Genomic DNA, 11,288 nt, shown 5'->3' with positions numbered 1-11,288 from the left:
CGCTGCCCCGTGGTCTCCCATGGTGTCCCACGGGCGTCACGCGGCGTCCTCGGCACCCCGGGGGATCCCTGTGTCCCCAAATTCCCCGCAGTGTCCCGCCGTGTCCCCTGCCGTCCCACGGGAGTCCGCTGCCATCCCACGGGGTTTTGCTGGTGTCCTACGGGGGTCCACTGCTGTCCCACGGGGTCCCTTGGCGCCCCGCAGGGTGCTGAGCCCCACCAGCCCCGGGACCCCCCGAGACGCCCCGCCTCCCCCTCCCAAAGCCCCCGGGGACATGACACCCTCCTCACCCCCCGGAGCGGGCTCGGCCGCCGGCCGGTGCCCGGGGAAGGCCGGGGACAGCCCCGCCGGGCGCGAGTGGGAAGCGCCGCAGCCGCCCCGACGGGGCCGCCGAGATTGCGGCGCCGCGGGCAGCACGGCCCGGCTCGGCGGGGACCGGGGCTGCCGGGGTCCGAGGGGTGGCGGCCGGGGGAAGCCCCGCCGGGGCACCGAGGCCCCGGGGAACCGCCAGCTGCTGCGCCGACGCTGCCCAGGTTGGTTTCCCCGTGCGCCCGGGGGGCAGAGGGGGACATCGGGGGACACACACCGGGGGGACACTGGGGACACACAAAGGGGACACCGGGGAGACGCCGGCGAGCTCCGGAGGGGGTCCCGCCCCGCCCGGGCTCCCCGGTGCGCTCGGCGGGGCGGCCCAGGTGCAGCGGGCGGGGGTCCCGGGGCGGGCGCGGGGGTCCCGGTCCTGGCCGTGCCGCTGCCGCCGCGGTGCCCCCGGGCGCGGAGCCGCCAGGAACTGCCCCGGGTTTTCCTGCCCGTCCCGTCCTGGTGCGGCGCGGGGCCGGGCGCTGCGGGGCGCAGCCCGGGGACCCCGGCCCGGTATCGGTTCTGCTTTCGAGGGAGGCGGCGATTTCGCAGTAACGGGGGGCGGGTGCCACCTGCCCCGGGGATTCCCCACCTGCCGGCGCCACATAAGAGCCCGGTGGTAGCGCCGGTGGCGGCACCGACCGGTCATGGCTCCGCTCCGCCACCTCTGCCTCTGCCTTTGCCTCCCGCTGCTGCTGCCGCCGCCCGCGGCCCCGGTGCCGGTCCCGGCCCCCCGCACCGAGTGGGCCGCCTGCAGGAACTTCTCCCGGGATCTGCTGCAGCTGGTGGCCACCATCGAGGAGCCGCATCGGGTCCTGGTGAGCGGACGGGGAGGGTCAGGGGCAAAACGGGGGTGATCGGGTTCTGCGGGGGTCCACAGGCACTAGAAGTTGCCCCGAGGGTGCGGGGTGCTGGGGGAGGTGGGAACCCTGCTGACTCCCTGCTGCCAGGAGGAGATTCACCTGAGCATGGAGGATCCCAAGAATTGGCCCCCCAGGATCGGCTGCAGCGATGCCTGTGACCCCTCCACCCTGGACACCAACAACACGGTACCGGGGGCTGGGGGCTGCTGGGGGCGGGGGGGGCGCGGCGGGACAGCCAGGGGTTCTCAGGGGTGCTGAGGGATGTACCCGTGGGTCCCAGGCATGCCTGATGGTCCCAGGGATGCTGGGGGTCCCAGGGATGCTGAAGGGTGCACCTGACGTTCCCAGGGATGCTGAGGGGTGTGTCTGTGGGTCGCTGGGATGATGGGTTTTCCCAGGGATGCTGGGGGTCCCAGGGGTGCTCGCGGGTGTGCCTGTGGGTCCCAGGAATGATAGGGGTTCCCAGGGATGCTAAGGGATGCACTTGACATGCCCAGGGATGCTGAGGGGTGTGCCTGTGGGTCCCAGGGATGCTCGGGGTTTGCAGGGATGCTTGGGGGTGTGCCTCTGGGTCCCAGGGATGCTGGGGGTCCCAGGGATGCTCGGGGTTTGCAGGGATGCTTGGGGGTGTGCCTGTGGGTCCCAGGGATACTGGGGGTCCCAGGGATGCTGGGAGTCCCAGGGATGCTCAGGGCTGTGCCTATGGGTCCCAGGGATGCTGGGGGTCCCAGGGATGCTCGGGGTTTGCAGGGATGCTTGGGGCTGTGCCTATGGGTCCCAGGGATGCTGGGGGTCCCCAGGGATGCTTGGGGGTGTGCCTGTGGGTCCCAGGGATGCCGGGGGTTTCCAGGGGTGCCAGGGGATGTGTTGGGGTCCCCAGCTCACAGCCCACTCCTCACAGCGCTGCCTGCAGCGGATCCTTCAGGGGCTGCAGCACTACCGGGTCCTGCTGGGCTCTGACATCTTCACCAACCGCCGCCTGCCCACGCTGGAGTCCACGCTGGACCAGCTGCTGGGCCTCGTCCAGGTGAGGGGCTGGGGTGGGGGGCAGACTTGAGGGAGCCCATTCCCCTCAAGGCCGGGGAACTGGGGGCCCATCACCGCGGCCTCGGGCCCCCTAACCCTCCTCTCCCCCGCAGCAGGAGCACGGCCGCCCCCCGCGCCCCACCATGGCCCCCAGCGAGGCTTGGGCGCGGGCGCTGCTGCAACGCTTGGCACTCCAACGGCTCCAGTCCTTCACCACCATCATGAGCCGCGTCTTCAGCCACAGCGCCAGCCCCCGCTGAGGCCGTCCCGCCTGCGGACCCCCCCTGTTATTTATTCCCCTCCCCGCTGAGGGACTATTTATGTGTGATGCTCCCTATTTATCTCGGGTATTTATGGGTTTCTAATAAAGGTTGGAAGCAGAGGAGCAGCTCCCTGTCTACGGCGCAACGCGGGTCTGCTCGCAGGCAGCTGGGGCAAGAAGGGGTTTATTTACAGGGGGGGCGGGGGGAGTCACTGGAAGTCACTGGCGTCGATGTGGAGCGGGGGGAAGTCGGTGGTGAAGAGGGAGCTGACGGCGGGCAGAGCCGTGTCCTCAGGCTGCGGCAGGAATGGGTCGCGGGGGTTCAGGAGCGCGGCGCTGCCTGCGGGATGGGGAGAGGTCAGCGCTGAGGGGACACCTCTGTCCCCCACCCCGACCCCGGCACTCACCTGCCAGCCCGGGGTCCAGCCCCTCCAGCCTCCCGTCCATGGCCTCCAGCATGTCGGGCATCAGCTCTGCCGCCTCCAGTGTCTCCAGCGTCCCCGAGCGTGGCTGCAGCACGTTCTCCAGGGACTGCAGGAGCTCCTGCACATCCAGGCTCCCGGGCAGCGGCTCCAGGTCCCTCAGCTCTGGCGGCAGCGTCCCCTGCTCCTCAGGGACCAGCGATGTCCCCTGAGCCTCAGGGACAGGCAACGTCCCCTGCCCTTCAGGGACAGGCAGCAGCTCCACAGCCCCCGGCACTGGGTGCAGCATCCCCGTGTCCCCAGCCACCGGCTGCATCGTCCCCAAGTTCTCTGGTCCCACCTGCAGCATCCCCGTGTCCCCAGCCACCGGCTGCATCGTCCCCAAGTTCTCTGGTCCCACCTGCAGCATCCCCGTGTCCCCAGCCACCGGCTGCATTGTCCCCAAGTTCTCTGGTCCCACCTGCAGCATCCCTGTGTCCCCAGCCACCGGCTGCATCATCCCCAAGTTCTCAGATCCCACCTGCAGCAGCCCCTGGCCCTCAGAGACCAGCTGCAACACCAGCTGCGGCTCCATGGCCCCAGGTCCCACCTGCAGCATCCCCTGGCCCTCAGGGACCACCTGCAACACCAGCTGTGGCTTCAGGTCCCTGATCCCTGGCTGCAGCAGCTCTGAGACTCCCGATCCCACCTGCAGCAGCTGTGGTGGGTCCAAGACTTGGGACCCTGGCTGCTGCATCATGGAGACTCCAGGCTGCATTGTCCCCGGGCTCCCAGCCACCACTTGCAGCATCCCCAGGTTCCCAGAGGTGACCTGCAGCATCCCCAGGTTTGTGGCCACCATCTGTACTGTCCCTGGGCTCGAGGGCTGCAGCGTCCCCAGGTTCCCAGAGGTGACCTGCAGCATCTCTGGGCTTGCGGCCACCACCTGTACCGTCCCTGGGCCCGAGGGCTGCAGCGTCCCCAGGTTCCCAGAGGTGACCTGCAGCATCTCTGGGCTTGCAGCCACCACCTGTACCGTCCCTGGGCCTGAGGGCTGCAGCGTCCCCAGGTTCCCAGACGCGACCTGCAGTGTCCCCGACTCCCTGGGCTGCAGTGTCCCCGAGCTCCCATGCTGCAGTGATGCCAGGCCACCAGGCTCCTGTGTCCCCAGGCCACTGGGCTGCAGCTGCAGCATCTCCAGGTTTTCCGTGGTAGCCACCAACTCTTCTTCTGTCTGCCACGACTCATTTGCCTGCCTGCAGGAGAGATGGCACGTCGGGGTCAGGGTCGGGGTCAGGGTCAGGGGATATGAGGCTGCAGGTGAGAGGGTCCCCCTTCCCCCGGGGCCACAGAGGGACCGAGGCATCCCCCTGCCTCACCTGGAGGACACACGGATGAGGCGCCGGTTCAGGTATTTCTTCTGCTCCATCAGGTTTGCTGGGGACAGAGAGGAGAGGTCAGAGTGGGTGGCCGGTGCTCCCCCCGCGCTTTGCCGTCGCCGTCACCGCGCCATACCCTCCTGCCACTGGCTGTAGTAGGGCCCAAAAGCCTCATCGCGGGGAATGTTGGGGTACAGGAACTGGAGCGGGTTCTCCGGGATGTTCTCCTCCACCAGCAGCTGGTAGTCGCGGATGATGTCGGGCAGCGCCAGGGATTCCAGCTCAGCCGTGGTGTAGGGAACCACTGCCCGGAAAGCAGGGGGTCCTGCGGGGGAGGGGGCATCCCGAGTCAGTGCCCAGGTCTGAGGCCAGGGTGAGGGGCTGGACCCCTGGGGGGTGGCACACTCACCACTCTCGGGGTGCTCCACCCAGGTGCAGGTGACCCCCCCCAGGACGCTCTCGCTGAAGCGGATCAGGAACGTCCCCGTCCGCTTCCCCTTCAGCAGCTTCTTCTCTTGCTTCCGACTCACGAAGCCCAGGATGAGCCTGGGGGAGACACCATCAACCCCCGCAGCCCCTGGCCCCCCCCGGCCCCCCAGCCCTGCTCCTACCCAGCCTTCCAGAGCTGCTTGAGGTGCTCCTGGAGCAGCCCCAGGATCCCGTCCAGCCAGGCCCAGAAGGAGAAGCCGGCGGCACCATCCTGCAGGAGAATGGGGGTGAGCGGGGCTGGGGGGGCCAGGGCTGGGGGGCCGGGGGGGGGATGCGGCCATGGAGCCAGGGGGTGAAGGCGGGGACCGGGCCAAGGGGGGATGGCAGGGATGGGGCCAGGGGATAATGGTGGGGACTGGGCCAAGGGGGGGATGGCAGGGATGGGGACGGGGGTGGGATGGGGCCAGGGGGTGACAGTGGGGACAGTGCCAGTTGGGGACAGAGCCATGGGACCAAGGGGGGATGGCAGGGATGGGGACTGGGGGTGACAGTGGGGACAGAGCCATAGAGCCAAGGAGGGATGGCAGGGAAGGAGCCGGGGGGGGAACAGGGCCATGTGGCCAAGGGGGTTAGTGGGGATGGGGCCAGGGGTGGACGGTGGGGACCAATCCGAGGGGGAATGATGGGGACAGGGCCAGGGGGTGACAGTGGGGACAGGGCCAGAGCCATGGGGCCAAGGGGGACTGGGGACAGCCAGGGGGATGGGGACAGGGGGGGATGGGGCCATGGGGCCATGAGGTGATGGTGGGGCCAAGGATGGCAGGGATGGGGATGGGGGGGACAGAGCCATGGGGCCGGGGGGGCTAGTGCGGATGGGGCCAGGGGGTGATGGTGGGGACTGGGCCAAGGGAAGATGGTGGGGACAGGGACAGGTGAGGATGGGGCCATGGGGCCAGGGGATGACAGTGGGGACAGGGACAGAGCCATGGGGCCAAGAAGGGATGGCAGGGATGGGACCAAGGGGGGCCAGAGCCATTGGGCCAGGATGGGATAGTGGGGATGGAGCCAGGGGGTGATGGTGGGGCCCGGGCCAAGGGGGAATGGGGCCGTGGTGTCACAGGGGGACGGGGCCACGGGCACCACTCACCTTGGAGAACTTGGGCCAGGCCACGGTGCTCTCCGGAGATGCCTTGGAGCCTTTGAGGCAAGAGCAGGGTGAGGGGGGTGGCACGGCCCCGGCACAGCCCCGGGAGACCAGGGGCTCCACCTGGCCTTACCGAAGAGCTTCTCAGCCAGCATGAGGAGGTGGTCCTTGCTCAGCCCCCGCTCGGCCACGCTCTCGAACTGCCAGCTTAGCACCTCGGCCAGCCGGGGCCAGGGCGCCGGGGGCGGCGCGGAGAAGAACTGCTGCTCCTGCCGGAGACGGGGTGAGCAGGGATGGGGACATGCAGCAGGGCAGGGGACCAGGATGGGACATGGACCAGTGAACATGGACATGCACTGGGGTGGGGGACATGGATGGGACAGGGATCAGGGGATGGGGACATGCAGCAGGGCAGGGGACAGGGATCAGGAGACAGAGACAGGGGATGGGGACAGGGATGGGACATGGACCAGAGGATGGGGACAGGGAGCAGGGGACAGGTACATGCACTGGGGCAGGGTATGGGGAGCAGGGAATGGGGACATGCACTGAGACAGGTTGGGGACGGGGCCACAGGGTTGGGACAGGGACAGGGACCAAGGACAGCAGGGAGAGGTCATGGGGAAGGACCAGGGACAGGGACCAGGACCAGGACCCCGGGATGGAGACCGGGCGAGGAGCAGGGACAGGGATGGGACACCAGGATAAGGGCAGGGGGAGACAGGGCAGGAGACAGCAGGGTTGGGGGTGGTGGGGAGTGGCACAGGGCCGGGGGGGTCCCGCTCACCTTGGGGTCACAGCTGAGCATGTTGAACCAGAGGATGGAGGCCCAGGCGCTGGAGAGCTGGTTATTGTTGGAGATGATGACGAAGGGCAGCGTGGAGGTCTGCAGGAGGAGCTGGGGTCAGGCTGGCAGCCCCCAGCCCCCCCCACCCCCCCCCAGCCCCCCGGCCCCCAGCCCTCGCCTCCAGCTCCAGCTGCAGCCCGCAGTAGGCGTACGCCAGCGTGAAGGTGATGAGGTGCAGCTCCTCGGTCACGACCAGGGGACCCTGCGCAGAGGTGGCACCATGAGCACCGCAAGGCACCGGCCGCCCCCGCGCCCCCGGAGCCCCCAGCCCCACACCCACCTCGCCGCCGCCTTTGCTGCCCTTGCCCGACCTGCTGTCCTTCTGCTCCTTCAGGGTCTGTGGGGCAGGAGAGGGTCAGCCCGGGGTGGGGGCTGGGGCTGGGCCAGGGTCCTCGCCCCGCTCCCCTGCCCTGTGCAGGACGCAGGGGTCTGGGTGGGGGTCCCTACGAGGTACTGGAAGTCGCAGACCAGCCCCTCCTGGGGACAGTCCCCTGCCAGGAGGGTTTTGGTGCTCGACGTCAGGATGTTGAACTTGCGAAACCTGTGGGGGCACAGGGAGGCCATGGGTGGGGGGCCGGGACCCCCGGGGAGGGGGCGCAGCCCTGCCCACCGTGTCCGGCGTTCGCTCGGCTCTCACCCTTTTATCTTGGGGGGGTCCCTGAAAGAGATAACAAGGAGTCAGCCGGGAGCGGGGCGCAGGGACTCCCACGGCCAGGCAGGGGGGGCCCACCCCAGGGGTCCTGACCTGTCGATGTGGATCTTGGCCTCCATGCGGTGGTTGCGGTCATGGAGGCGGACGAGCAGGCGAGCACGGGCTGAGAACTTGCTGGTCGTGCGCAGCACCAGCGGGCGCTTGCAGGCGTTGGGCATGCTGGGCTGCTGCTCCACCACGAAGGCTCTGGGAGCACCGGGGGGGTCAGGGCTACCCCAGCCCTGGTCCCCCCAGCCCCCCCCCGGCCCCGCACTCACCTCCGCAGCAGGTAGGTGAGCAGCTCCAGCAGCCGCCGCTCCAGGAGGGGGGTCTCTGCCTTCAGCGGGTCCCGCTCGTAGCTCACCTTCTGCCGCAGGTCCCCCAGCGCCCGCAGCAGCTGCAGCAGCTGGAAGAGCCCCTGGCCCAGCTCCGTGAACCTGTGGGCGGCACGGAGCTCAGCGAGGGCCGGCTGTGGCCCCCATCCCCCGGGCCCTGTCCCACCCCGGCCCCACCAGGTCTCCAGGGGTTGCAGGCGGGTGTCCACAGGGGCCCCCAGGCAGGCACGCTGCTGCCGCTCCTGCCAGGCCTCCAGCTCCTGCTGCAAGAAGTCCCGAAGCGTCTCACTGCGCCCCAGCAGCTGCTGCATCTGAGCCAGCACCTCCTGGGGAGAGATGGGAGCCTGAGCGGGGAGAGCAGGGGGGTGGCTGTGCCCCCCCACCCCCAGCCCAGCCCCCAGCCCCCTCACCCGCCGCTGCCGGTCCAGGATCTGCAGCTTGGCCTGGAGGGCTTGGATCTGCTGGGTGTACTGGGGGTCGTTGGTTCTGTCCTCGCCTGTGGGCAGGGGGGGCATGGCGTGGGGGGGGGCAGGGCAGCGTTGTCCTGCATCTACCCCCGGGGGGGGCAGGATTGGGTCTTACCTGGCCGGTAGTGCAACTTGAAACAGAAGTCAAAGGCGTCCTGCATGTCCTCCAAGTGCCGGAAAGCGCGTTCAGCCTCCTGGGGAGCAGAGCGGGGGTGAGGGGCCAGGCAGCCCCCAGGGGCCTGGGGGTGCTGGGGGGGGGGGGCATTACCTGCAGGGCTGCATGGAACTCGGCCAGGCGCCGCTGGATCTGCTGCTCCCGGTTGCTCTCTGGGGGTGTGCTGGGGGCCGGGGCAGCCCCCCCCTGCGGGAACACAGCACGTGGGGCAGGGGCTGGCAGGGCCCCGTGGGGCAGGGGGCAGGGGGCTGCCCTACCTCTCCCCCCGCTTGCCCCAGGCACAGGATCTGCCGCTCCTCCTGCAGCAAGTTGGCCACCAAGTTGGCCAAGTTGTCCGGACACTCCTCGAACTCAGCCTGCAGGAGGGGCTGGGGGGGTCAGTGGGGCACAGAGACCACCGCCCCCCCTCCCCCCCCCCACGCCCCCCCCTCCCTGGCTCTGCCGCGCACCTGAAGGTCACGGCGAGCCTTGCGCAGGTTGTGCTTCAGCATGAAGTCCTCGTTGCCCATCCCCAGGCTGCCCAGGTGCTCATCCAGCAGCGCCAGCAAGGAGTGGAAGAGCATCCGCGCGTGGGAGGAGAGCGGCTCGGCCGCCTGGCGCCTGCAGCACCATGGGCTCAGCACCAGTTCAGCACACACCACGGTGCAGCCCCCAGCCCCAGCCCCCAGCCCTGTTACCAGTTCTGGCTCTCGATCCAGGCAGCCAGGCACTGCCGCACCGCCATGGGCAGTGCCGACCCCACGTACAGCTGGTGGACCTGCTCCAGGTAAGCGTTGGCCAAATTCTGCACCTCCTGCCACTGCGCCATGCTGGGGGGTGAAGGGGCGTCAGGGTGGTCCCACTGACCTCCCGGCCACAGCGCAACCAGAGGATGCGAAACCAGCACCCGCGCACCCTGACCAGCACCCCTGCACCCCACGTACCTGCCTGCAGGACAGCAGCCCCGGGGGTCCCTGGGCTCCTCTTCAGCCACGGGGGGTCCCACAGGTCCCTGGGCTCTGGCTTGGCTGTGAGGGGTCCCGTGTGTCCCTGGGCTCCGGCTCGGCCACAGGGGGTCCTGTGTGTCTGTGGGCTCGGCCGTGGGGGGTCCTGTGGGTCCCTGGGCTCAGCCGTGGGGGGTCCCAGGGGGTCCCTGGGTTACAGCTTGGCCACAGAGGGTCCCGCGAGTCCCTGGTCTCTGGGGTTGGCTGTGGGGGTCCCGGGGTTCCCTGGTCTCCAGGCTCAGCTGTGGGGGTCCCGGGGTTCCCTGGTCTCCAGGCTCAGCTGTGGGGGTCCCGGGGGTCCCTGGGCTACGGGCTCGGCTGTGGGGGTCCCGGGGATCCCTGGGCTACGGGCTCGGCTGTGGGGGTCCCGGGGGTCCCTGGGCTATGAGCTCGGCTGTGGGTGGTCCCAGGGGTCCCTGGGCTCCGGGTTTGGCCACGCAGGGTCCTGTGGGTCCCTGGGCTCCTGGCTAGGCTGTGGGGGGTCCTAGGGGTCCCTGGGCTCCTGGCTAGGCTGTGGGGGTCCCGAGGGTCCCTGGGCTCTGGCTCGGAGTGGGCAGCGGGAGCTCCGCAGGCTGGCAGCCCCCTCCTGGGGCTGGACGAAGGGCTGAGCGGCGGCTGAGGTTTCCCACTCGGGCCCAGACCCTCCGGGCCAGAGCCGCGGGGCCGGGGGCACCCCCTCTGCAGCACCCCAGGCCCCCTCCCAGAGACACCCCTAGACTGCCCCCCCCTTGCACACCCAGGCAGGCCCCCTGCACCCCAAGTGTCCCCCCTGCAGAGATCGCGGGGGGTGGGTGCCCCTATACACCCCCCGCCCCAGGGGGACACCTCCAACGGACCCCCCGAGGGCGACCCCTGCGTGCCCCGACCGGGACCCCCTGTCTGCGCTCCCCCGCGGCCCGGCCCCAGCGAGGCTCCCCGGTCCTGAAGCGGCGCCCAGCAACTGGGACCCCCCCCGGGACCCCCCGGGACCCCCCCGGAGCCGCTCTCACCTCGGTGGCCGGGGCAGGAAGGCGGGGAGGCCCCGCCCCCCCGGGCTCTGCGCAGCCATTGGCGGAGAGCGGCGGCTAGGCCACGCCCCCAAAGCCGGGGAGCTGCGTTTCCAGCGGGGATGCCCACTTCCCCGAAATGACGTCAGGGGCGGGGCCGGGGGCGGGGCCAGCAGGGAAGGGCGGGGGGAGATGGCAGCGCCGGGCCGTGGGACGGGGACGGGCCGTGGGGACAGGCCGGGGGGACAGCGAGAGGCGGTGGGGACAGAGGCAGGCTGGGGGGATGAGGACAGAGCCGTGGGGACAGGGACAGACCATGGGGTCGGGGAGAGGCTGCAGGGACAGACCAGAGGGACAGGAATAGGCCACAGGGATGAAGACAGAGCCGTGGGGACGGGGACAGGCTGTGGGGACAGACAGGCTGCAAGGGCAGAGCTGTGGGGACAGGGACAGGCCGTGGGGACGGGGACAGGCTGTGGGGCAGGGACAGGCTGCAGGGACAGAGCTGTGGGGACAGGGACAGGCCGTGGCGATGGGGACAGGCTGTGGGGACAGGGACAGGCTGTGGGGACAGACAGGCTGCAAGGGCAGAGCTGTGGGGACATGGACAGGCCATGGGGACAGAGCTGGGCCGTGGGGATGGGGACAGGCTGCAGGGACAGAGAGAGGCTGCAGAGATGGGGACAGAGCCATGGGGACAGGGACAGGCCATGGGGACAAGGACAGGCTGTAAGGACGGAGACAGGCAGAGGCTGCAGGGATAGGTGGACAGGCCATGGGGACAGAGACAGGCTGCAGGGACAGAGCTGTGGAGACAGGGGGATGCCGTGGGGACAGGCTGTGCAGGGAAGAAGAGAGGCTGTGGGGACAGGGACAGTGCCATGAGATTGGGCTGGACTAAAGGGACAAGCTGTGGGGCCAGGGCCAGAGCCATGGGGAC

At 69.9% G+C, this 11,288-nt stretch overlaps 2 protein-coding genes across 5 annotated transcripts; one reads left to right on the top strand and one right to left on the bottom strand.

The window, feature by feature from the left end:
• Positions 1–1,007: 1,007 nt before the first annotated feature.
• Positions 1,008–2,581, top strand: IL23A (interleukin 23 subunit alpha; the record flags this gene model as incomplete). Its single annotated transcript, XM_080368534.1, has 4 exons — positions 1,008–1,178; positions 1,311–1,409; positions 2,125–2,250; positions 2,363–2,581. 4 exons carry the CDS (start codon positions 1,008–1,010, stop codon positions 2,507–2,509), a joined length of 543 nt encoding a protein of 180 aa, XP_080224660.1. The 3' UTR covers positions 2,510–2,581.
• An 89-nt stretch (positions 2,582–2,670) lies between these two features.
• On the bottom strand, positions 2,671–10,399 carry STAT2 (signal transducer and activator of transcription 2). Of its 4 annotated transcripts, none has more exons than XM_080368505.1 (24): positions 10,352–10,399; positions 9,303–9,468; positions 9,057–9,188; positions 8,829–8,979; positions 8,637–8,735; positions 8,473–8,565; positions 8,320–8,398; positions 8,148–8,233; positions 7,915–8,063; positions 7,681–7,839; positions 7,457–7,609; positions 7,349–7,369; positions 7,159–7,252; positions 6,992–7,048; positions 6,830–6,913; positions 6,652–6,750; positions 5,998–6,133; positions 5,868–5,917; positions 4,903–4,991; positions 4,701–4,837; positions 4,428–4,616; positions 4,292–4,349; positions 2,919–4,168; positions 2,671–2,851 (listed from the first exon to the last, which is right to left on the bottom strand). In XM_080368505.1, the coding sequence occupies exons 3-24, from the start codon at positions 9,185–9,187 to the stop codon at positions 2,721–2,723; spliced, it is 3,495 nt and encodes a 1,164-aa protein (XP_080224631.1). In that variant the 5' UTR covers position 9,188; positions 9,303–9,468; positions 10,352–10,399; the 3' UTR covers positions 2,671–2,720. The 4 variants fall into 4 exon arrangements, with proteins under 4 accessions (XP_080224631.1, XP_080224632.1, XP_080224629.1 ...); XM_080368506.1 differs by having other exon boundaries at positions 9,303–9,478; positions 10,352–10,387; XM_080368503.1 differs by lacking the exon at positions 10,352–10,399 and having other exon boundaries at positions 2,919–3,858; positions 3,943–4,168; positions 9,303–9,875.
• Positions 10,400–11,288: the final 889 nt, after the last annotated feature.

Source organism: Falco punctatus, assembly GCF_963210335.1.
Source record: "Falco punctatus genome assembly, chromosome: 18".
Lineage (NCBI taxonomy): Eukaryota > Metazoa > Chordata > Aves > Falconiformes > Falconidae > Falco > Falco punctatus.
The sequence above is the reverse complement of the archived record's forward strand: the minus strand, read 5'-3'. Positions and strand labels throughout refer to the sequence as shown.